At 44.0% G+C, this 26,768-nt stretch overlaps 1 protein-coding gene across 7 annotated transcripts in view; it reads left to right on the plus strand.

Annotated features, from left to right (window-relative positions):
• Positions 1 to 26,768, plus strand: part of Ext2 (exostosin glycosyltransferase 2) — a 138,801-nt gene that overhangs the window by 13,340 nt on the left and 98,693 nt on the right. For all 7 annotated transcript variants that reach the window (XM_035446092.1, XM_035446095.1, XM_035446094.1 and 4 more), the window contains 4 exons: positions 4,330 to 4,446; positions 17,301 to 17,496; positions 19,612 to 19,751; positions 22,968 to 23,061. In XM_035446092.1, the coding sequence (XP_035301983.1) occupies positions 4,330 to 4,446; positions 17,301 to 17,496; positions 19,612 to 19,751; positions 22,968 to 23,061 (547 nt within the window). The remainder of the gene's footprint in view (positions 1 to 4,329; positions 4,447 to 17,300; positions 17,497 to 19,611; positions 19,752 to 22,967; positions 23,062 to 26,768) is intronic.

The following is a 26,768-nucleotide window of genomic DNA, read 5'->3' on the forward strand; positions in this document are numbered from 1 at the left end:
TCTGCTGAGAGCTGGGATTAAAGACGTGTGCCACCATGCCCAATGGGACACTTCACTTCGCTGAGACTGATTTTTATTTTTAATCAAGTGTTAAAAGTGGGAAGGTGCCAAGTGGGCAGAAGAATGTTGATGTTTTAGTAGTTGATTCCTAGGTGTCAGGACCAGAAGGCTAAATTGTTTTCATCAGCATGTAGTTGGCCTCTGTCTTGACTGCAGTACATTTCACTCTGATGCCTGTGTGGGAGGAGTCATGGGCTTGTTTTTAGTCTTTATCCTCTGTCCTTGCTTGTGTGTTTAGAGAAGTGTAGAATAGCGTCAGCTGGAGCTGGATGTCTGTTCTGGAATTAGAAAACAGGGCTAGATTAGATCCTTGAAGTCTAAACTCAAGGATGTGCTTGCTTATATGATATTTTGTTTTGTGTTTTTTTCGAGACAGGGTTTCTCTGTGCAGCCCTGGCTGTGCTGGAAATTGCTCTGTAGATCAGGCTGGCCTTGACTCATAAGAGATCCACCTGCCTCTGCCTCCTGAGTGCTGGGATTAAAGGCGTTTTGCTTAAAGAAATGCAAAGATCTGAACTGAATTAGAATCCAGGGTCTTCAGCATGCTAAGCAAGTGGTCTACCACTGAGCTGTATTCCAAACATTAACTGTAGCTTTTATGTTGCTTGTTTCCTGTTTCCCTTAGAACTTTTAGGAACCGTACATGTAACACATAGGTACTTTGCACAAGAGTCGAACCACATGCAAATGTGAAGGAATCAAACTAAATAGCATGCTCCTTTCAATTTTTCTCCAGAGAGAGGGGGAGGGAGAGACAGAGACACACCGAGAGGCCCTCACTGTTAGAATAGTGTCTTACTTTTGTTTCCTGTTTCTGTGATGAGCACCCTGACAGAAGAGCTTTGGGGAGCTGGTGGCTTCAGTCCGTCTTTGTAAGGGCATCAAGAAGAATGTGAAGCAGACAGTTACATCCTAAGGGAAGAGCAGAGAGAGAAGGGTACATGCTTACTCTTCTTGCTTGTGTACACACACACACACAGAACTTAACTTTAGTGGGAGCATATTGGACCTCTTTAATGCTTAACTAATGTTAATTTTCTCAGGTGTGTTCTGGAATATTACTACCTTGGATTTTCATTAATTTTTCTTTGAATATGTCTTGTACGTATTTCTGCTGTGAAATGGGTGTATATATTCATTTATTTGAACTTGCTGGGGAAACTTTAATACTATACAAGGGAGGAGGGGTATAACACAGTGAACTCTATATCCCTACCGTCAGCCTGATCTTCATCACCTCCTGGCCAGTCTTGGTCCATCTGTTCTGAATGTATTCCTCCCCCAATTATCTAGAAGCTATTCCAGACCTCATAGCATTACATGTGCAAACATTCCTGTGTGGATCTTCACATTAACTATAACACTATTATCATACCTAAAATATTAACAGTACTTAGAAAAAAGATTTATTTTTATTTAAGTATGTGTGTGTGCCTGCATGAGTTTGTGTGTACCTCATGTGAGTAGGTTCCCTTGGAGGCCAGAGGGCATGGGATCCCCTGGAACTGGAGTTATTGACAATTGTGGATGTTGAGACCCGAACCCTGGTCTGCTGTAAGAACAGTAAGCACTCCTAACTGCAGAGCCATCTCTCCAGCCATATAGTATTTTTTTGGTGGTGTTTTTGAGACCTCCCACCTCAGTAGTACAGAGTAGCCTCACTCTCAAAATGTGCAGAGGCAGGTTTCTGAGCTGAGATTATAGATATGTGCCACTCTGCTCTGTTCAACAATATTTCTTCTTAATTGTTGTTTTTGCTTGTTTGGTTGTTTTTGTGACAGAGTCTCATTAAGGAGACCAAGCTGGCTTTGAACTCATAAAGATCTGCCAGTCTCTGCCTCCCCAGTGGTGGGATTAAAGGCATGTGCTCAACAATACTTCTTTAAATAAACTGATAAACTACTAGGCGCCTGTGTTTGGCACTGTGAGTGTTCAGAAGTGGGGAGACCTGTGAGCAGCTTGTGTGGATGGGAGTCAGGAGAGTGGTGGGAGCAAGGCTCAGCATTGGCGACAGAGGAGGTGTCCTAGAGTCAGGAAGCCCTGGAAAGCCCTGGGCTGGAGACCTTCCCTAGTGACCCCTTGGCTTGCCATTGTCAGGATCACCAACTCAGATTTCCTGGCCACAAGTGTTTGATTCCATCACTTGTGGAACTGAGCTCCAGTTTGGGGATCTGTGATGGGAAAACAGAATGTCCTGCTCAGAAATTTGCTCTGCAGTCAATGTGAAACATGTGTGCTGTGGAGTGAGGCAGCTGGCGATGCCATGGGAAGCTGGCTGAAGAGGCTGGGGCTTACAGGGGAGGATCTGCAGTACAGGCCTGGCCTGAGGACAGTTTGACCTCCTGCCATCAAGGTTCTTTCTGAGATCACAACCAGAGATGACGTGTGTGTGTGTGTGTGTGTGTGTGTGTGTGTGTGTGTGTGTGTGTGTCTACATGACACATTTCTCTGATGTATCTGTACACCTGCCCCATGCCTCTGCAATATAACAACATGTTTGGGGCCACAAGGACAGGATAATGGAATAACAGTGAAGGTTGATGTGAGAAAGGAAGCTTGCTCCACCCCCTCCTTCCTGTAGGCAGACAGTAACAGCCTAATTACCCACAATGCTGGCTTACCTGTGCTGCCTGGTGCCTGTCTATAGTGCCCACGTCTGCTTTTCTGCACAGCAGCCTTGGCCATGCAGGGTCTGCTTGCCATCACAGCCATGGAACCCGCCCAAGTTCATGTTGGATGGATTCAGTGTTGCATGTTAATCAGGAGAACATCAGAGCGTGTGTTGGTACTGGGTTTAATCATTACATCTTAGAAGAAGACAGGAGCCTGGAGAGGTTTCAAGCCTGCTTGTTACCCCAGTTGCTAGTGCTTGGATTCAGAGTGCTTAAGCAAACAGAGTGGGATTTCCAGGGGTGGTTTGAACATCTCTGATCTTACACTAGCCACATTAGAAGGGAATGTAAGTTTTCATCAGGGTGTGGAGGGGATTGGTAGCAGTCAATATTGAAAAGAAAAAAATGTATTTTCTCGGTTCAGACATTGAGCTCAGACTCTGAGGTGTGTGCAAATAGCAAAATCAGCCCAGAAAGTGCTTTTGATGGGTTGGGACCGTGGAACAGAACAACAGCCGAAGGGAGGTGACCCACACCTGCTTCCTTTGTCTGATGAAGTGTCATCATGGCACTTGTTGGATCCAGTTAAAACAATGTGGTTGGTGTTTTCTAATTAGGGAGAAGGCATGCTAGTGCCCACAGACTCCAAGAGAGGCTCTAAGGAGCAGCCTGGCTTGGTTTCCCAATTAGGGATTGGATTAATAAGATCCAGGCTGGGAAGGACAGTGGCAGCTGGTGGAGGCTGTGTGAGTGACACAGCCCTGGGATGGCAGAGGGAGAGCTGCTTGGTCCAGGGACTGGAGAGTCTGGGCTGATGTAGTGTGAGATGTGACATCTGTTGGCCACCACTGTTTTCCTTGTCTCTAGCCTGGGATCTATGAGACTCCAAGAGAGAGTGAGGAATGACTGCCTATAGCAGTCTTCCTATAGACCTGCTATTACTCCTGTTGCTGTGCGTGTGTTGAGAACAAAGTATGGAGGCTGGAGAGCTGGCTCAGTGGTTAAGAGCCTGACTGATCTTCCAGAGGACCTGGGTTTGATTCCCAGCACCCATATGGATGCTCACAACTATCTACATAACTCAAATCTGAGGAGATCCCACGCTTGCTTCTGACCTCTGCAGGTACACGTGTAGTTAGAACACTCATACACACACACACACAAATAATAATAAAATAGAAATTTTAAAAAGGATAAAGTGTGGCTTTCCAGGGAGGTCAGTGGAGTCTGAAGGAGATAGCACAGGGGCTTACAAGGTAGCTCAGTGGGTAAGGGGGCTTGTCACCAACATGATGACCTGAGTTCTACCCAGGAACCTACATGGTGAATGGAGAGCACAAACTCTCACAACTTGTCCTCTAACCTGTATACATGTACTGTGGTGCATGCACATGTGCAAACACACACACACACACATGCACACACACACCAAAAAATAAAAATGTAGTAAACATTTTGTAAAGTAAGGAAAGACTTCAGGCAGTGGAGATAGCTGTTGTTACTTGATGGGAAGCAGCTTGTGCCTTGGTGTTTCTCAAGCACAGGGGCTCTCATATTATCTGTTGTTTTTATTAATTCAGTCATTGCCATATCTTCTCATGGCATTTATCATGAATACCTTGCTTTCTCAATATTTACCCAAGTCTTTTCTCTGCAGGGCGTTGTTGGCAGGTGGCGGCTTTTCTACTTGGACTTACCGGCAGGGCTATGATGTCAGCATTCCTGTCTTCAGCCCGCTGTCAACCGAGGTGGCTCTCCCAGAGAAAGCACCAGGGTAAGGTGGCTCAGTCTGGCAGTGTGCCATTACAGAGTGTGGGTGCTTGCAAGGCGCAATGTGGGGTCCTCTGGCAAGCAAGGTGTCTACTTCAGGCCAGAGTCTGGAGTGTTCTGGCCTACCCCACCCATCTTGCTCCACAGCAATTTAACAAGTCTGTCATGTCAGAAGTGTTCCTTGAATCTGTCTGCTCCCTTTCCTCTGGATCTGCCTGCATCAGCCCACGGCCATCTCCTTTGGGATGCTGGGTGAAATCCTGTTTTGTGTCCCTGACTCTAATCTCCCTACTGTCCAGCCTGGTCTTGCCCTTCTAATGCATGCCAGATAAAGCCATACTTCCCTGAATCTGTCACAGCTGTCTGGTGTCTGGCCACTGTCTTCCTTGTAAGTCTTCTCTTGAAGGACTTTCCCTTCAGTTTTTGGAACAGGTTTTAATCTCCCCGTTTTTCTGTGAACTCTTCCTCTGTGTGTGTATATGTTGTGCGTGTGTGTGTGTGTGTGTGTGTGTGTGTGTGTGTGTGTGTGTGTTGTGTACTCATGTTCATGTGTGTTGGGTGTGCATGTGTGTGCATTGCATGTAAGCAGACTTTTCTGTCTCACCAACCAGTCCCCAAATAATCACACTAAGACTTATTGTTAATTATAAATGCAGGGCCAATAGCTCAGGCTTGTTACTAGCTAACTCTTATATTTTAAAATTAACCCATATTTCTTATCTATGGTCAGCCACATGGCTCAGTACCTTTGGCCAGTATGGCAAGTTCATCTCCTGCTTCCTCTCCATCTCTTCTCGACTCCTGAGACTCCTTCCCTTCTTCATATTCCTTTTGTCTGCAAGTCCTGCCTAACTTCTACTTGTCCAGCTATTGGCCAATCAGCTTCTTTATTAAACCAATCACACTTACATATATTCACACAGTGTAAAGGAATATTCCATATTTCTTCCTTTTTGACTAACTAAAAAAGGAAGGTTTGAGCTTTAACATAGTAAAATTATATATAACAAAAACAGTTTATCAAGAAAGAATTGTAGGTACAATAACCAGGCCATTTTTATTTGGCAAATTTAAAGAAAATATTCTATTACTTATTTTATCTTTGTGAGTCTAAAGTTTTATGCCTAATTTATCTTTTTATTATAACTAAGAAAAACTTAAAGTCTAATTATTTAGTCTTCAACTCAATCAAAGACCCTAGAAGGGTATAATGTTACCAAACAACAGGGATATCTGGCTGCCTAGACAGTCACCCAAAGTTCTTCTGCAACCCTGAGGCATCCATCTTTGGCTATAGGCCTACTATATCTGTCAGGCATTTTTGAGAAGCAGGGAATTTTGAAGGACTGTCCTACCTTGTGTTGGCAAAGTTTGGAAGCAATTGAGGGTCGGGCAGTTTCTTTGCCCACATGGCTAACTTTGTCACAATGAAAGCAAACTCCATATGGATGTTCTTTAATGCCTAGACAGCTTGCTTTTTCTTGCTTGGTTTAATTCAAATTGGACTGAATGTGATCTGTGAGTCATCATTTGAGTATGTTTTTCCTCATTTTGTTTGTGTCTGGGTTTTTATATCATTTGGATGAGCTGTGATAATAGATTTAGAGATTTATTATTGGATTTAATCCCATGCTTTTGAAGTAAATTGGTGCTGTCAGGAGCAGACGTGACTCACTGTCATGAAAAGCCTTAGGTTATTAAACATAAAATGCCACATTCTGTATGTCCTTGAAGCGTTTGAAGACCATCTGTCTATCTATCTAAATATATCTGTTTAACCTTGAAAATATAACCTAATATGACTACAAGTTTGATTATTATAGATGACTAGCTACTAACCTGTAATTTTTAGTTATACATTACATTTTAAAACGAGCTGCATAAGCACAATACCCCAAACAAGAGCAGAAACATACATACCGAATAACAAAATTAACCTTAAATTTGTATCAATAAACCAAAATTCATACCAATGTAAAATATTTTGACATTAATAGTTGTTTTTTGGATTAAAGCAGATTCGATAATCTACCTTTTTATCTCATCATTTTTCTATCATATCCCCCTTTAGAGATCTTTGAATTTAACTCTTTTGTCTAGCTTTTTCCTAACTATGACCAATAACAACTTGTAGCCAACCCCCCTTAAATGGTGGCAAATATCCAGTCTATCTTTGGGGAATGTGGACATTGTTTTCTAGACTACTTCTTGTTGTTTGTGGGCTCTTGTATCTTTGGAGGAGCCCTGAGAAAATCAGGATACTTGTTAAGTTTTGGCTGGAGTAGTTTGTGAATTTGGACCATCTCAGCCAGAAGCCTAGAAGCTGTTTTGGATTCAGGATTCTGAGGAGACTGTAACATAGGCATTTTGAAATACTGGACCACCTGGATCATCCATTTTTATTGGTGTCTGGTCCCCTTGTTTTGAAAATATATCAACTTTTAAAGGTAACATACATACCTGTACTAATACAAGTATAGGCTATGCATTGTACACAAGATAACCAAAGATGATTTTTTGTTGTTGTTGTTTTATGTTTGAGAAGGCAAGTATACATTATGTGTTTTGTAGTTTTTCTAGGTTTATTTCTTTATGTCTGTACCCAAGATTTTCAGGGGCGGGGGGTCTTCCTCAATCAAACCTGATCCATGTCAACCTGAAATGAATCTAATAGCTCTTCCCCAAAGAAACATATCTTTTGACTTCCATTTTGGAGTTAAGACATTTTAAAAATATATAGGTTGGTTTAACCCAGCAGTTTTTATAAACCAATGATTTGTTGTAACAGTTGTCATTCCTTCATTAGCAATCAGAAAATCTAAAGATAACACAATAACATGTAGGATTCAGACTCTCAGTGTATTTCCCATCTTTATGTGGCTTATTATTATTATTATTATTATTACTATTATTTTATTTTACTCCTTTTTTAAGGACTTTGTTTTTAAACTGTTTTTAATATATGACTGTGTATACCCTTTCTCTTTTCTAAGCCTATGTATATTTTTAAACACACTGTAACCCATTTAGATTTTTTTCCAACTGGATCTGTGTTTTTCTTTGATAGTAAGAGGCAAATCTTAAACTGCCATGTTAGCTGCTGGCATAGCTCAGCTTAGTGCATGCATTGGTGAATGGCATTGGCATCTGGCTCCTCTTTGGTTCCCTGGGAGCCTAGCTTCATGGTGGAGGTACCAGCAGGAGCCACATTTATCACCCCAGCTCTAGGAAGTTGTTGGATCAGTGCTGCCACTGAGTAGCACAACCTGCTGCTCATAAACCCTATTTAAGTGTTCAGTAGAAGTGCCTCTTAAAAGAGCCATGCTGCCTGAGCCAGGAAGTCACCTCTTAAAGGAGCTATGCCTCTTTTTTTCACTAGCATCAAGCCTATCCGAGAAAAGGAGATTCTCAAGAAGCTGAGTTTGGCTCCATTTTTGTGTGTTTGGAACCTTTTTTAAAGCTTTCTCAGGTTTTATGTGGATCTGTGTTGCCCAACAGTGGGTGCCATATGTAGGCAGACTTTTCTGTCCTGCCAGCCAGTTCTCAAATAACCACACCAAGACTTATTATTAATAATAAACAATTGGCCAATAGCTCAGGCTTGTTACTAGCTGCTACATTTTAAATTAACCCATATTTTTTATCTATGCTTTGCTACATGGCTCAGTACCTTTTCTCAGCAAGTTCATTTCCTGCTTCCTCTCCATGTCTTCTTGACTCCTCTATCTCTTCTTGACTCCTGAGACTCCTCTCTTTTTGTCTGCAAGTCCTGCCTAACCTCTACCTGTCCAGCTGTTGACCAGTCAACTTCTTTATTAAACCAATCACAGTGACATATATGCACACAGTGTAAAGGACTATTCTATACATGTGTATATTTGTGGGGCATGTGTTGTGTGTGTATGTGTGTGTTGTGTGTTTATGTGTGTGTTAGGTGTGCATGTATGTATTTTGGGGGGTGTTGTGTGGATATGTGTGTATATGTGTGTGTTGTGTATGCATGTGTTTATTTGGGGTGTGCGTGGGGGGCAAAGATGGACCCTAGGTGTCTTGTCCTTGATTGCTCTTCACTTTTTGTTTTTTGAGAAAAGGTCTCTCACTGAACCAGAGCTCATCAATATGGCTAGGCTGACTAGCCAATGAGCTTCAAAGATCTTCCTGTCTCTCTCCCTTAATCCCACTCATGTCCCAGCCTCCCACCCAGGCTGTGCTCTAGACACATGCTACCTATCTGGTTTTCTACAGTGTCTCTGGGTATCTGAACTCAGGTCCTGAAGCTTGTGTAGCAGGTAGTTTACCAACCAAGCTATCTCCCAACTCTGACTGACAATCTTTCTCCTTATCTCTATCAGTCCAATGTCCTGCTCATCCTTTAGGTTTCAACTTGAAACTGCTTAGTTGGGGAAAGGTGGGCCACACTTTCTTTTCCCTGGACCAGATCCCCTGTATTATGTTCCCACTGCAGGCTACACTTTCCTAGGGTGACATTTGTGCAGTGGCATCATGACTCTTAGAAAGCCTGTCTTCTTTGGTTTTTGGATTTTGTCATTGCGATGGAGAACAGGCCAGGTCTGCTCTTTAACTACCATAGTGGGTTTGTCATTTAGTTGGCTCATATTTTTATATGTGGTGTAAGGGGAAAGGTCTGGTTGCATGGACGTGGTGGGTCTCCTGTCTAACCTTTTCTTTGCTGCAGACTGTTTAGAAGTTGTTTCATGGTGGGAGCTCAGTGAGTTTTAAACAGACAAGAAGCTGAAACATCCTTTGCTTGCTTGAGAAGTGTCCAGAAATATAGCTGAGTGAAATGAAAACATAAAGAATGTCTTATTAGGTGACACCTGAGAACAACTCACAGTTTGATAGAAATGCCTCTCAAGGAGCTAGTTCACCCAGAGAGCATTAGGCTTGTTCTCGGAGCATCCCAGACTCAGAAACCTATGTGGACTCTGAGAAGCCAGTGTATACTCCCCAGAAGACAGAATCTTCCTGTGTGTGTTCCACCCCATGGCCTGGAGCCAAGCTCTGAAGTGCCTGCAGCATTTCTTTAGCAAGTGTTTGGACAGTGAGAAGCCCTGGTCAACTCCTGGTACTTTTCCTTAACCCTCCGCAAGGACAAAGCAAGGTTGTATGATTTGTGCTCAGCAGCACAGGGTCATCTTCCCGGGCGCTCCTGGGTGTGACTTCATTACATTTAAGGTGATAGTAACTCACAAACTGTACAGCCAGCATTTTAAAGTGTTAAATCCCGGGGAGGGGGCGTTGTTGTTGCTTATTCAGAATTGTATAATTCTCATCAATACTGCTATCTAATTCTAGAACATTTTATCACTCTACAAATTCTGTCAGTAGCAGTCACTTGCCATCTCTGCTCAGGGCAGCATCTACTAGCCTCCTTCCTGTCTCTGGTTCTACTCTGGACGCTTCAAGCTAGTGTGATCAGGCCTTTTGTGTCCATCTCCCTCCATTGAGCATGTTTTCACACTTTCCCCAAGCTGTAGCACGGAACGGGGCACTGCTCTTCTCATTGGCTATTTCATTGTGTGTCTGCACCATGCTTGATTCATCCAGTCACCAGTGGATGGCAGTCATGATTATTTCTAATGTTTAGCTGTATTGAACATGCTGCTATGAACTTTCAAGTGCAGGCTTTTGTGGAAGCCCGTGTTTTCAGTTCCCTTGGCTTTATATCGAGAAGTGGCATTGCTGAGCCATGTGGTAATTCTTTTGTAACTTGTAGAGGAAACACCAGACCCATTCCCAAAGGCTACAACACTGCGAACCAGCCAGCCAGAGCTGTATAAGGTTTCCAATCCTCCTTGTCTTCATAGCACTGTCATTATCTGCACTGATGATTCTGTCCAACCTAGGGCATGTGGGACACTGTCTCACTGTTGCTTGGCTTTGTGTTTCTCTAGTGACCCATGTTGTGTATCTTTTTCTTATGGCTATTTATACGACTTCTTTGGAGAAATGCTTGTTCGTATTGTTTGTTCATGTTAAATTGAATTGTCTTCTTGTTATAGCATTTTAAGAATTTTTATGTAGACCAGGCATGGGGGCCTCACTGAGTATGTGATTTGCAAATATTCTGTCCTGTTCTGTAGGCTGCTTTCTACTTTCTTGATAGTGACCTCTGAAGTACAAAGGTTCTACTGTTAATGAAGTCCAATTTTTTCATCTCTGTCTCTATGCTTTTGTCTTTGTCATTCTCTCGGGGATTGGGAGAGGCATTTGTGCATGTGTGGAGGCACAAGGCTGAAGTTAGATGTCTTCCTCATTTGCTCTCCACCTTAGTATTTGAGACAGGGTCTCTCACTGAATCTGGAGTTCACCAAGTGAGCCTCTGAATTCCCATGTCTGTCTCCCTAGCACTAGGATTGCAGGCACATGCCACCACGTGTGTGCTGGGTATTGAACTCAGGTCCTCATGCTTTCACAGCAAGCCTCTACCTACCTGGATGTTTCTCCAATGCCCAGTTTATCTGATTTTTGCTTAGGTTGCTTATACTTTTGATGTATGTCAATATTAAAAAGAGAGATCATTGCTGAATCAAGCTTATACTAGATTTACATGAATGTTTTCTTTTAAGGGCTTTTCTAGTCTTAGGTTTGTGATGTGTTTTGGATGTGTTGTGTGAGGTAGGGGCCATACCCATTCAACTGCTTGTACAAAGCCAGTTGTCTCAGCACCACTTGTGTATTCTTGGATCCTGTTGAGATTCACCTGGCCATAAAAGATGGGCTTACTTTTGGATTCTCTGCCCTCATTGTCATCTGTGCGTCAGTCCTTGTGGAAATATCTCACTGGCTCAGTTACCATAGCTTTATGCTACATTTTGAAGTAGGTAAACTGAGTTCTCCAATATTGTGACATTTTCAAGGTTTTCCTGGCTACTCAAAGCCCTTTACATTTTGTTATTTTTGATGTAACACAACTTAAATAAATATAATTTTAAGAAATTGAGTCTGGAGTTATGGTCCAATGTGAAGAGTGCATACTGGTCTTGGTTATTTCCCAGTACCCACATTGGGCAGTTCACTACTGTCTGTAACTCCAGCTCCAGGGGGTCAGACATGGTCTTCTAGCTTCCATAGGCACTTGCACTCACTCTCCTACATACACAATATTAAAAATAAAATAAAATATATTTTAAAAGGTAAAGCTAAAATCTGGGTGCTTATATAACTGCAAAATGAGGATGTTTTGCAAGTTAAGTACTATCAATTGACAAAACCAGTAGCATTCATACTGCCATAATTTAATGTTACAGAAGCGCCCTTCTCTGAAGTGGATTCCTTCCTTTTGGTGAATATGAACTTATAGAAGGTTCAGTGGGTGCACATTGAGAGATATTGGCATGTTTTGGTGCACTTTCTGTTTGAACCACCAGGAAGCTTCTTTTTATATAGTGTGTCATGGCATCATTTATCTTCATCTCATACAAATGCATGATTTCACGGTTTTCCCAAAGGTTATTATGAAGGTTTCCAAGTGGATAGTAAAGCTTAAAAATGTTTTCCCTGTAGCTGTTGATCCAGCTCAGTTTTGAGTGCTTGCCTGGCACACATACAACTTCGGACTTGATCCCCAGCAGTCCATACACTGAGCTCAGAGAACAAAACGTGATACTATGCTCATATTTGAGTTTCTTACATATGCTTCTGTGTCTGATATATAAGGCTCCCTTTCTTTTCCTTATCTCATGAAATACAAACTTGCACATTATTTTCTGTTACTCTGGGCACCACAGAATGATTTGTAAAGCATAAAGATTTAGTTCTTGTTCTGTTCTTAGTTCTGTTACTTAAGGGCTGGGGTGTTCAGGACAGGCAGCTGTGCTGCAAGGCCCCTTGCTGGGGAGGACTTTGCAGAGCACCCAGAGCATCACACAGTGAGACAGACTCCTATCTGGGACTATTTCTCTTTTTTTTACAGAACCTCAGCCCCACTCACTGGGTTAGTAGGGTACTGCCCTCATGGCCTCATTTAACTGTAAGCACCTTCCAGATTTTAGCATGTCTTTGGTTGGGAATGTTTAAAACATAGTAGGCATTGTTTTTAAAATTAATATTCATCATTAAATATAAACAAAATAAAATTATTCCTATACTAACTTTTCACTATCAGAATGAAAATATTGAAGAAATGCTTTTTTTTTTTCCTTCAAGGTTTGGGATTGAACAACTTTCCTAAACTCACTGGGATCTACCCTCACTGATCCAGCCGCTGTTCTGCTGGTTTAGGAATCTGTCATTCCCTCCAGATCTAACCCAAGGGTGAAAACACTGAGGCCCAGAGGTGGGCAAGCACCGCAGTGCTAGAGACCGCTTTCAGATGATTAACTTTAGAGTTTAAACTGTTGTCATCTCTGGTATTTTTCTAGTAATCTGATTTCTCCGATTTTTTATGTATGACTGTATGGAATTTGAGATCACTAATGTTGCAGTTAGTTTTAAAATTATGAGGTTCAGTAACCTGTGAGAGACCCCACTGTCTTCATGGTAGCCCCCAAAGGCAAAGGGCTCATGGGACAGGGCCCTTCCTCCATGGCCACTGTGAAGCTGCACCTTACAGAGGAATGTTACTTTTATAAAAGAGGTGTCTCTCCTGCCCTCCAGAGACTAAAGGTGAAGGCAGGCTTTGGCCTCATCAGCCTCTCAGGGCCCCAGGGAAGGCGAGGAGGGTGCCCTGGCTACAGCAGGTTCCTGCCCTCTGTGAGAGGTGTTTCTCAGGGAATTCCCAGGTTCCCTGAAGGCTACCCAGCATAGCAATGCTGGTTTCATTTTTATTTTAAAAACCTCCTGGTGCTTTTTCAATGGGAAGCTCAGAGTTGTTGCTATTGATAGCTGCTTCTCACAGTTGTGGTGGGCCTCGCCGGAATTCTTATCATTTTCCTTCTAAAAGGAGCTAAATCAGGAGTTTACAACCCTTGTTTTTGAGGGAGACATCAAGTTCTCCTCACGATTTGGCTTTAGCTTTGAGATCAGTTGGCCTGGGAAGAAACGTGATTCCCACAACTTGAGTCTTCTGAGGAAAAACACATCTACCTGACATTTTTGCTCGGTTAAAACTAAAGTGGGCATAGTCCATCAGCTGCCCTATGGGTCAGGGCAAGCCAATGTGCTGGCAGGGGAACCTGTTTAGAGTCCTGCTCATGTCTGTACACTGTACTATGTGAGATGGGGGGTGGGTGGGTAGGCACAGTGAGTGGATCTCTAGTGGGCCTGACAGCTTCCGGACAGTGAAACAGTGAAATCCAACCCTGTCTCTCTTTGCTTAGGTTCCTTTGAGAACCACATAGTAACATCTGTTTATTTCTGAATCTGTATAGCACTGTGCATGTGTATATGTGTTTGTGTGGGTATGGGCTTTCATGCATGTGTGTGCATGTGTGTCAGAGGAATGACCTTGGGTATCATCCTCCTTCAAGGGCTCTCTCATTGACCTGGAGTCCATTATGCTAGATTGACTGGCCAGCAAGTCCAGGGATCCTCTTGTCTCCACCTCCCCAGCTCTGGGAGTGTAGGCATGTGCTATCACACAGTGATGCTGGGGGTTGAACCCAGGTCTTCATGCTTGTATGATGAGCACTTTACTGCCTGAGCCCCTCTGCCCTCTACTCTTTATTTATATACCTTTGAGACAAGGTTCTTACTGTGTGGTTTAGGCTGGCCTTACACGTGCCACCTTTCTGCCTTAGCTCTTTGGTTCAGGGATTATCAGTGTGCACTACCATACTCGGCTCCAGTTCCATCCAGCACTGCAGGACCATTCTGGCCTTCCATAATCACAGCTCCTTGCTGGCTCCCATAAGGCTCAGTGTCTAGACACTGACTCTCTGTTCTGTATGTCTTCGTGCAACTGAAGTAGACTTTGGACCTGAAGGTTAATGCTCTGGGAGGGTAACCTGAGTTGCAGAGTGTCCTTTGGCTGTGGGTATGTGACTAAGGCTCCCTGCAGTTAGAACAGACACATTTATAGGATGGTAGTCTTTATGAACCTGTATGTAAAACACACAGTTCTAGTTTTCCCTGACTTTACCAGTGTGAACAGGATGTATGTAGCACTGCACTGCTTATCAGGGTGAGCAGGGGTGGGGGTGATCGTTTTCTCAGAACCTGCTTTATGTGAATTTTCTCAATGGCTATTGCGGAACTTCCTGCAGCGTTTTGCCCCAAATAAACACACAAAGACTTATATTAATTATGAAACTGTTGGTCGATGGCTGGGGCTTCTTATTGGCTAGCTCTGTTTTAATTACTAACCCATTTCTATTAATCTATTTCCACGTGGTCTGATTACCGGAGAAGCTTCGGCGCATCCTACCTTCCCCGTCTCACATGGCGTCTGCTGTCTGCCTACACTTTCAGAATTCTCCTCATCTCCTAGTCCCACCTATCTCCCTGCCTCTATTGGCCACAGTGTTTTTATTCAACCAATAAGAGAAACATATATACAGGACTTCCCCTTTATCTCCTCTTTTCTGTCTAAATAAAAAGAAGGGCTTTACCTTTAGCATAGTAAAATTATATATAACAAAACAGTTATCTAGCAAGAACTATAGTTAACAATATTTAGTTCATTAACATTGGCAAAATTTAAAGAAAATATTCTATCATCTATCTTATCTTGTGAGTCTAAAGTTTTATATGTAACTTATCTTTTATCATAACTAAGGAAAACCCTAACCAAACTATATACAACCTCTCAATATAATTTCCGGATCTCAATATGCAGAGAGAGTAAACTTACACATTGAAACTGCTGAATTTATTCCTGATGATACAGAATTAACTTCATTGTTTATACAATTACAAGACATAATCAGGAATAGGAGTCATCCTATGTATATAACACAAATCAGATCCCATAAGGGTCTGCCAGGCAATGATGAAATTAATCAGTTATTAATAGGAAGTGTGCTGGAGGCCTTGGAATTTCATAAAAAAAACACCATGTGAGTAGCTGAGTAGCAAAGGTTTAAAAAAGGATTTTTCCATTACTTGGTAACAAACTAAGGAAATAGTAAAAAAAAAAAATTGTCCTACTTGTTTCTTGTATAGCCAAACTCCTTTACCAGCAGATAGTAACCCTAAAGGATTACATAGAAATGAAATTTGGCAAATAGATGTGTTTCACTTTGCAGGATTTGGAAAATTAAAATATGTGCACCATACAATAGACACATTTTCACATTTTTAGGTTTTCAATGGGCAACTGCTCTGAGTTCTGAAAGGGCTGATTCTGTTATTACACACCTATTAGTGGTAATGGCCATTATGTGTATACCTGCACAAATAAAAACTGACGATGCTCCAGCAATTGGCAACGATCCCCTGGCCCACAGAGCCCTTTCCCTGTGTCCTACCTGTTCTGTACTGTAGGAGTCTTACCTTCCAGACAGGAATCACTGTCTAGTTTCCCATATCTCCTCGACAGCAGCCTTATGGCCGTTCTAATGGTCCAGTCTTGTTTACTTTGGGGAAGGGGTAGCTCATGGTTTCAGAGTCTTCAGTTCATGCTTGTCCTAATCATTTAGGGTCACTCCCAGAGCAGGACACCATAGTGGCATGAGCACATAATGGAACAAAGCTGCTAATTCCATAGCAGCCAGGAAATCTGGAAGAAAGAGGAAGGGCCAGATATAGAACACATGCTTCAAGCACACTCCAGTACCCCTTCCAATATTTCCACAACTTCTCAGGAACCCATCAAATTACTAACTTTTTAATGCTTATGTGTGTGTGTGTGTGCACATGTGTGGGCGTGCCACATTGCACATGTGGCAATAAAAGGACATTTAATAAGAGTTAGTTCTCTCTTTCTACTGTGTGGGTACCAGAGACTGAGCTCAGGTCATTGGGCTTAGTAGCAAGCACTTCTACCTGCTAAGTAATCTCACTGTATAATTCATAAATCATAAACCCATACAAGGATTGACCTGTCGATGAGCTGAAGCTCCATGATCAGTCATTTCCTTCCTCAGCTTCCTGAGTATCTGGGACATGTAACATGTGCTCCCATGCTCACATGTTTGTGTCTTTGGAGACCTGAGTAGCACTGGACCTTTGTTGTCTTTTTTTATTTTGTTTTCTTTCTGCATCCTTGCTATGTATATGTTGAGATGCGCTCTGTGATGTGGTAAGGATAGCCATCCCCACCCCCCACACCATTTCTGGTTTTTAGCTTGTTCTCCTGTCCATATGACCTTGGGAGTGGAGATGTGTCCCAGAGTCCCTACATAGCGTAGGGGTGCTGTTTGACACTGCAGCCCATTAGGGGAACTCAGACCCCAGACTCAGGTTTAGTAAAGGATAACTTTTTGTTGTTCTATTCAAATAATCAGCCTGGTTTCTCTTTGTATATACATACCTGTGTTTATAGCACACTCTTTAGGCTTACCATGCCATGAGCATTTCTTCACAATATTAGGAACTGTTTCTGTTGGACATAGTAGCATATGCCTTTAATCCCAGCACTCAGGAGACAGAGGCAAACAGATGTCTGTTAGATTGAGCCTAGCCTGGTCTAAATAGCAAATTCCAGGCTAGCCAGGATTACATAGAGAGACCCGTGTCAAAACAAAATAATACAACAAAAAGAAGAAAAACAGAAAAAACTCATTTGCCTAAATACAAATTGTATGGCTTCGTATTTCAGAATGCAAGTGAGTCATACCTTATCTTTACAGAGTACATGTTTTTAATATCTAGTAATTTGACTCAGTATAATTTTAAAAATAAGTGGTGTATGTTGAGACTGACCAGCAAATACTTGTTCCTGAAAGCTAAGCTTTGTGTGACTTGACTGACCAGTGACTAATCCCAGGTGACTTTTTCTCTCCCCCACTCCCATAGTCCCCGGCGGTACTTCCTGCTGTCCTCTCAGATGGCCATCCATCCCGAGTACAGAGAGGACCTGGAAGCCCTCCAGGCCAAACACAGAGAGTCGGTGTTGGTCCTAGACAAGTGCACCAATCTCTCGGAGGGTGTCCTTTCTGTCCGCAAGCGCTGCCACCAACACCAAGTCTTTGATTACCCTCAAGTGCTACAGGTGAGTGCCACCCAAGATCTTGCCAAGCTCAGGGCAGGTTGCTGCTGTGAAGTAAAACTGATCCCAGGAGCTGTTTTCTATAAGCAACTGAGCTAGTACCCAAGGGGAGAAATGCAGCTCCTTGCTGGAGGTGTAGACCACTGGGAGCTTGAGTGCATGGTATGTTTATGTGGTGTGGGGCCGCTTGATCTCTAAGGAGTAATAATCCTTTCACTCATTGCACTTCAAAATCAAAAGTCCCCTGGATTTCTAAGAAGCTGCATGGGCAAAGCACTCAAATGTGTCTTGCTTTTACCCCTGTGTTCATGGACTGGTCCAGAGAAGTGGCCTTCTGTAAGGTGTCCAGTTGCATCTCTAAGACATGACAGCCAACAGGGCCACAGTTGGTTTTCTCTGAGTGTTCAGGTCCATTCTTATTGCTCTGGCTTTGGGGTATTTTTGTCACCCACAGCATACCCTTCACTTCCACCATGGGTGTGTTCCTCCATAACCATAAGGCAAAGTGGCCCTTTGGGGACTATTTATAGGCAGACTATATGACATTCCAGGGCATGGGGGGCTAGGAAAGGAGAATCAGAGCCTAGCTCACTTAAGCATTTAAACTTGAGATATGTTAGTTTAGAACTATCAAAGAGGGAGGTTATTTTTATATGTTGATGTATTTATTAATTTTTTTTAAATCTCCAGAGAGCTGGCCCATCCTGAGATTGTTTAAATACTCTATCAAGAAGTGCTGTCTTCCCTCTGGAGTTTCTGGCTAATAATAGTGGCGATGCAGCCGGTGTTTATAGTAACCTTTTTCTGGACAGGAAGAACTATCAGCATGTGTCCACATCTGGTGGTGGCTCCTTGGGCAGGCAAGCTGCCCACTTGCAGCTCAGGCACCATGCATGTCCCACCCCCTCGGCTGCTTCTCTCCTGTGTCGAATCCATAGCTGTTTGGGAGGTTGACGTTCTCATGTTATCAGATTGTGTAGTGTGAACATGTATGTACATGTGTATGATGCATGTGTGTTCACACATGCACATGCCACAATACAGTGTGGAGGTTAGAAGAAAATTTTGCTGGAGTTGGTTTGCTCTGTCTACCCTGCAGGTCCCTGGGATCCCTGACTCAGGTCAGCAGGCCTGACAGTGGTGTCTTTACTGGCTGAGCCATCTCACTAGCCCCAATAGTACATTCATGTGATTCAGTGATCAGTTTTAAGGTATAATTTTCTTTTTTAAGATTACATTTATTTTGTGTGTGTGGACAAAGGGGAAACAAGATTTTTTTTTTTTTAAACAGGATTTCACTGAGTAGCCCAGGTTGGCTTAAAATTCACTATCCTGCCTCATCTTCCCAAATACTGAGATTACAGATAAGAGCCACTTGGCTTGGCTTTTTCCCCCTTGACTTTAAAGATGAGGTCATGTTTTCTGAAGAGACAGAAAGTGGGGAAACTGGGAGTAGGAGAAATAGGATCTTATTTTGGGGTATGGTGTCCATGGTATCTGTTCTTCCTCTGTACATCTGACATTGTCCCAGTATCCACCACATTGAGAGGTATGAGAGAGTGAGCAAGGAAGAGATTTTTTTGAGAGTTCATTTTTGTTGGACTTCTTATCTCTTGAGCCTATCATTTTACTGCCTTCTCAAGGCTCTGCGCACCTTTAATGAATAGCTTCTATAGGCAGACATTGCTAGGGCCTTGGGGCCTAAAAGGAGAACAGAAATTTCAGACCTTCCTTATGAGGGCCCTCTAAAGGGACTGTCCCATTGCAGGCTGGGCTGAGGTCAGAGGTTAGGCAGTGTTGAGACCACATGCCATGTATGTGTACACAGTTCATCAGCACTGATGGATACCAGTCTGCAGGACCTCATGTGGTCACCTGACCAGAGGAAGCCTGTGATGCTCAACATGTGCAGAACACCAGCCCTGGTGGCATTGGGGTTGCATTGAAGAACCAGCTGAGCATTTCCTGTTTCACAGTTGTGAGGTCCTTTGGCAGTTTCTAGATGCCTAGGTACTGCTTAGCTTTAAGCCCTGAGGGAGTGCCATAATGTACAGGGATCTGAGTAAGTGATCCAAGAGACTTCTTTGTAATCCTCAGCCTTCTCTTGTGTTGCTACAGGAGGCTACTTTTTGTGTGGTCCTTCGAGGAGCTCGGCTGGGGCAGGCAGTGCTGAGTGATGTGTTACAGGCTGGCTGTGTCCCGGTTGTCATTGCAGACTCCTATATTCTGCCCTTCTCTGAAGTTCTTGACTGGAAGAGGTGGGTATATCATCTAGCGAACTGTAGCTGGTGGCTTGGCCAGTATTGGAAGGGAAAGCCACTTGGACCATTGTGATGCATACTCAGGTTTGAAGTGTGATGTGTGAAGCTTTTGAGCACTGTCAAGAATGCCACAGTGGCATTCCACTCTTGCCATTATGTAATGCTCACAGTCAAAATGCTGATGTGGGGAGGTGCAGAAGGAAATGGAGGTGGAAGGTAAGATTAATATACCTGATCCACATGCATGAGTATAACATAATGAAGCCCATCATTTAAGAAACAAGCATGACCTTGAGGGTGGCCAAGGCTGTGTGAGTGAGGCACATACTGCTTGGCACAGTTCTTCAAAGTATTGCTTATAGCCCTAGATTGGCCAAGAGGATTCAGATGCCAACACTGAACTCGTGCTAGGTGGCAACCCTGTGGTCCTCCAGGAAGCAGCCATTGCTTCACCATCATTCCCCAAATCATCTGTGTATCTGAAATAGATTAAAGTAAATATCTATCTATCTATCTATCTATCTATCTATCTATCTATCTATCTATCTACCTATGTACATATTTATGTATGTATGTATGAATATTTTATAGCCACTTAATTTTGGTAAGAGTGGCAATCAAAGGGTGATGGTATACTGTAAATTACATTCAGGTTGCATGTGTAACAAATGCATAGAACATAAACAAATCTTCATATTTAGACTGGAGTCCCATGTTATGTTCATGCAAATACTTCAAAATTGAAGGCACCTTGGGACTGGGCCTCAGATAAGTGCTTCCTGGCCGCTGCTGTTGTAGCCTCTTTGCAGGACTGGGCCTAGGATAAAGGGACCCTGGCCACTGTTACTTTAGCTTGTTTGCTGTGTCTTCCATCAGACTTAGCACATTGGTTTAGAACAGTCCACAGAGTCCAGTGGGCCGGACCCACAGGATGGCTGTTTTTATAAATGAAGTCTTATTGAATCACAGCTGTACCCCTTCATTTGCTTGTGAAGTGCTGAGTAATTGCAGATACTGGGTAGCTTACAAAGCCTAAAATACTTACTCCCCTGTTCTTTCCACAAAGCAGTTGCCACCCCATGAACTGGTACAGTCTAGACACAGCTGGAAAGTTTCTTTCTTTATCCCAGGGATTCTGAGGTCCCAGGTAACTGGATTCATAACTACAGTCAAGAGCCACTGCTGTGGAGTTGGTGTGGGATTGCACAGTGTACTGGCTGCCAGTGGAGAGCCTGTACCTTGGTAAAAGCTTGGAAAATCCTACTTGGTTGTGTTCACAGGGTGCCCTCTGGTCTTATTTGTTATTTTCACAGACTGGTGGCAGACTGTTAAAATTTAATTTCCTTGCTGTGTATCCCCTTTAACTCATGTCTTTGCCGCAAATATTTAATTGCTGTCTCCTCTCCCAACTCTTATGATAGTTGATCCAACTCCAATAACATAGGTGTTTGAACAACTTAAACAGTACCACTTGGCTAACTTACTCATCCATCTTACATTTATTAGAAAGCCTGCTGCTAATAAGGTATTTTACAGCCTAATAATAGTGATAATTTCTGCTTCTGAGGAGGTTAGAACCTAGTGGGGAAGAATAGCCAGGGATTCAGGGACAAATGCAGACCCTGCTTGATTATGTTCTCTTCACTTCCCCGTAACCTCCCCAAATAGCACGACCAACTGGAAACTGAGTGTTCAAATATCTGAGCCTATGGGGGGGACATATTATTCAAACCCTCACCATCACCATCAGTTATCGATTCTCCAAAAGGAGCGAGGTCAGGCCTTCCTTCAAGGAAGCTCTCTACTTAGTAATGGGAGAGCAGTGGACCCACAGTTCCCAGATGCTGTGATGTGATTGGTCAGACTCTGGCCGGGCAGTGCTAGGAGAGTGAGAAGACTGACATTGGTGAGGGTCTTGTAGGGCGGTGGTGTAGTGGGCATGAAAGGGTATTTCTACAGAGATCAAGGTCAGCTTCAGTGTGGTGTTATGGGTGGGCAACAGCAATGGAGTCAGGGGTCTGAGGTCAGATAACCAGCTCCTCCTGGCTGGCTTTGAAATTATGACAGATTGATTCATCTCTTTTGGTTCTCAGTCCTATTTCTGTTGCAAAAATCATTTGCTTATTTATCAGATGTTCCTGAAGTCCTATCTGGATGGGCGACAGTACAGTGAGTGCTCTGGGCACAGTGGTGGGAAACCTACCCTAGTGGGCAGGAGTGGGAGCTAGATCTTAATGAGATCTTAATAATGCAAGTGTGCTTGCACTCCCTGCACGCTGTCCTTCTGGAAGTCAATGCCAGTCTCCCCTTCTCATTCCTCATACCCAGCCTGTGAATGAATCCCGTGGGGTGTGGGACATAGGGCACAGGGAGGCCCTCTCCTCTCCCCAGCTCCACTCTGATGTAGTTCTGCTGTCTCTGCAGGAGTTCCAGCCCTTCTTCCCACTCCTGTCTCTGCTTCCTGTCACTCGCTGACCCCGTAGACAGCACAGGCCTTACTGACCCCATAGACAGCAGGGGCCTTGCTGACCCTGTAGACAGCATGGGCCTGTTGGAGCTTATTTGGCTTTTCAGGCCTTTTTGCCTCCACCTCCTAGTGGTTTCCCATCTCAGCACCAAGTCCTCTATGTCCTCCAAGGTCCCATGTGTCTCACTGCAGCCCTCCCTCCCCCTCTCTGCTTGGCTCACATTCTTTTCCATCCTGTTTACTCTGCAGCAGCCACAGGGGCCTCCTAGCTGTTTCTGGACCATGCCCAACATGATGTTTCCCTGGCCTTTCACTCATTAGCCCCGTGCCTGGAGCTCTCTTCCCACAGGCCTTCTTATGCCCTGTTCACCCTCTTGCCTCTGATGTTCTCTGATGAATTGTCAATGCCCAGCACACAGTAGGTCTATCATAAGTAAATGCCGAATCAATGGATGGATTTGTGTAGAGGCTAAATGGGGGAAGTAATTGTTAATTCCGGGAGTGTGGAGAAGGGTAAGGTGGGATAGATAGGAAGGCAGCATTTCCCGTGTAAAGGTTCTGTGGTGAGACAGAACTTACTGTGGTTGGTGACAGTGATACCAGGGAGGACAGAACAGATGGGGAAGGATGTAGGATTAAAGGAGTTTGGGGAGTTTTGTTTCTGCTCCTGAGAAGGGAACAGGACAGTGTACAATGTTGCTTTCTGTAAAGGGCTGTGCATATGTAAACAGTGCTGCTGTCTCCAGGGCGTCCGTGGTGGTCCCGGAGGAAAAGATGTCAGACATGTACAGCATCCTGCAGAACATCCCACAAAGGCAGATTGAAGAGATGCAGAGACAGGTAAGAGGCCAAAGCTGAGACACCAGGCTGGGGAGAGGGGGTGGGGGGGTTCTGGAGCAATGGCTTGGACACAGAGGGTCTTCAAGTGCACAGTGGGGCTGTGTACTCATTGTATCAGCTATTGAGGAAGGGAGGGTTTGGTGAATTGTCTTAAGTTAGGGTTTCAGGCTATGCTGGGGGACCCCTGCTATGATTTCAATGTGCCAAGACAGTGACCAGGGAAGCAAGGCAGCATGTTTGTTTGGTTGTGTCCTAAGGAAGACAGACAGCCTTTGTGACAAATGGTCTTGTTCTCCATTGCTATTTTCCTGCCTCCCTCTAAAGACCTATCTTTTGACACCCTGCCTGGGTTTTGATTTCTAGGAGGACTTCACTGGGTTCCCTTTAGGTCTCATTGCTCTCTCTTTCTTAAAGAAGTCTAAGGGGGCTTCATTGTCAAACAAGTTAAGAAAATCTAAAAGATGGCCCTGAAATTGGTGCTATGCTCATCTCTGTTTGTTTTTATGGATTTTTAGTGTTTAATCTTCATCAGAATTATCTACATGGGCTAGGGAGATGACTCAGTCAGTAAAATGCCTGCCACAAAAGCATGAGGATCTGAGTTTGTATCCTTAGGACTCATGTTAAAAGCCAGGGTTGGTGACACAGACCCCTAACTCTAGTGCTGGTGAGGTGGACACAGGCAATCCCTGAAGCTCATTCTAGCGACAGGCTTAAGGGTAAGTGAGAGACCTTGCCTCCAAAATATAAAGATAGGGAGGTGTTTCGGGGTTTCTATTACTGTGAAGAGACACCATGACCATGGCATCTATAAAGGAAAACATTTAATGGGTGGCTTACAGGTCAGAGGTTCAGTCCATTATCATGATAGGACATGGCAGTGTGCAGGCAGACATGGTGCTGGAGAAGGAGCTGAGAGTCCTATATCTTGATTTTCAGGCAGCAGGCGTCTGTGTGTCCACACTGGGACTATCTTGAGCATAGGAGACCTCAAAGCCCACAGTGACACAATTTCTTTAGCAAGTCTACACCTACTCCAACAAGGCCACACCTCCTAATAGTGCCACTCCCTATGAGCTTATGGACATCAATTACATTCAAACTACCACAGGAGGAATTAAGGACCTAGTGTTATAGACAGCTGGTCTACACACACACACACACACACACACACACACACACACACACACACACACACACACGGGAGTAGGTGTCAGAGATGAGTGAGAAGAGACTTGGAGGTTCTCAACATACAGCCAATGTTTTTAGCCTGGTTCCTCACTCTTGGCCAAGTGACTAGAGAACAGACTATATGGATGAAGGCAAGTAGTCACCCATCTGTGGGATAAGGAGACCCAGAGCTACTTGCTTCGTAAGTGCATTCTCAGCCTGTCTAGCTGTTTGCCCACCTTTACTTTGCTCACGCCCTCCTGGTCCTGCAGCACCAGGTACCCTGACTCCCTCTGCTTTACAGCATCCATATACTGTGGATGTATTTTCTAGTCTTTTTACCATGGACTATTAGAATCATGTAAAATTTTCTATCACATTTCACTCCAGGGATTTAGAAGAGAAGGAAAAATGGCTGTGCCTGGTCCTACCCTTTGTACTTGGATATTCATGTTAGTAATTTTTCATCACATGACAAATACTGAAGAAAATTACATTACAAAGAGAAAAGGGTTGCTTTGGGCTCACAGTTCAGCAGATTCCAGACTATGACTGGGTGGACTTGTTGCTGGGTAGAAGGACAGTAGGTCATGGTGGAGAGCCGAGCAGAGCAGTTCACTTTGTGGACTTGGTGAAGAGAGGAGAGGAAGGGCCAGAGCCCCATGGTGTCCTTCAAGGGTGCATCCCTATGACCTGAGCACACACACTCCTTCTAAAAGTCCTACCACTTCTCCATTCTGCCACTCTGGGACTAAGCCTTTAACATAGGCCTTCTAGCTTTAGTGACACCAAGATCTTTTCACACAGTAACTCACCTGGGTAGAATGCCAGCTGTGTACCCTGGGTCTAGGCTCTGCCTTCTGTGGGCCTCAGAAGGCCCTTCTGCAGAGCCTTGTGCCATCCTGGTAGAGAGCAGGTTGCAGGTTTCTGATGCTGATAGCCTCCCCATTAGTTTCTTATAGCTGGGAGTTCCTGGGCTTCCTGTCAGTATTCATCACTGACTTCATGTAAGCCAGGAAATTTGAGAATCAATTTAGAGTTTGCCATATTTTTACCGTAACCCTATAGCATTGGGGAAAGGTGTTCCATGAAAAGTCTGGGTGTTTGTGTTCTTTGTGTCACTTTTAAAAATTATTTTTAGTTTTTAGACAGGATCTCATTATGTAGACCAGATTGGCCTGGAACTTGCAGAGATCCACCCTTCTTCACCTCCAGTATGCCAGGACTGAAGGCTTTGACCTCCACACCCTGCCCAATGGTATCTTTGTTTACTAGATTAATTATAGAATCATACACTAAGTAAGATTTCACCTCACACAAGATTCTACTATAGGAATGTTAGGGAAAAACTGGGCTTGGGGTGAAGATGAACACATTCTGTCCAGTCTCCTCTCTGCCCCGCCAGCCACTCGTGGAGAAAGAGATTGTTTGCATTTTTGAGCAGAGCATCTCCTGACAGCCCACAGAATGGCAAAGTTGCTTGACAGGATCAGGGGTGGGAGCTGCAGGCCTGGGAGCTAGTTGTCAGTGGCAGGCTCGGAGTCACTGGGACAGCTGAGATGGAGTGAGAGAAGGGCATGTAAAACGTGCTGCTCGTTGGTTATTGGGATTGAAGACTGGGACTGTGCCCTGGTCCTGTCCATACTACTTGTGTTGCCATCCTGAGCATGGAGCTGTCTAGGCTTTCATTTTATCTTCTGTGGAATGAAGAGCTTCACTGAATCACCTCTCATGTTCCAGGCATCCATTTAGCAACTCTGTGGAAGTCTTGTCACTGGCAGGAATGTTACCTTCCCGATCAGCACTGATGTTTCTGACATCATCTCTTCTCTCCCTGAACATGTTCTCCCCTGCTTCCCTGTGTCCAAAGTGCTCTAAGGTGATGCATCTGCTTGCCTGTCTTTCCTGTGGACTCAGGGTTCCCCAAGTGGCCCCTTTTGTCTCCCACCCCCCACATTTCTGAACTGGACTCGTCTCAACTAAACATGCTTGAAATAATTCCCAATTTGATATAAAGGCTGACAAAATTTAACTCTGGCTAGAAACCATTTGCACCCTTCCCTCCCACAAGTTGTAACAGCTACCAATGTCTCTTGACATTGCCGGATGGGTGGGAGCACTCAGCTTCAGTTGAGAACCAGGAATTCCATTGATAATGTGTCGTCTCTCCATTTGGAGAGTTATTAGTCAGTGTCCCCACACTATAAGGCAGTATTGGAGGCAGTGAGCTTAGAGAAAGTTCAGAGGCTCACGTCTGATGTCTGCCAGATTACTGGTCTGGCCTATGATGAGGCTGTCATGGTTAATGTGGGGTGAGTGGTCAGAGAGAGCAAGAGGGGTGCTGTTGAGCTCCATAGCCTCCTTTTACGGCACACTCCACTGACCTGAGAACCCCTCACTTGGCTTCACCTCTTAAAGGTCATAGTGCTTCCTTCCCAGGGCCACGGTCTGAGGACCAAGCCTTTATATGTGTGTCTTGGGGGACTCACAAATGTTTGTCGACGTGTGCGAGCTTGCTCTGGAACTACATATGCTGT

Source organism: Cricetulus griseus, chromosome 6 (genome assembly GCF_003668045.3).
Source record: "Cricetulus griseus strain 17A/GY chromosome 6, alternate assembly CriGri-PICRH-1.0, whole genome shotgun sequence".
NCBI classification, from domain to species: Eukaryota; Metazoa; Chordata; class Mammalia; order Rodentia; family Cricetidae; genus Cricetulus; species Cricetulus griseus.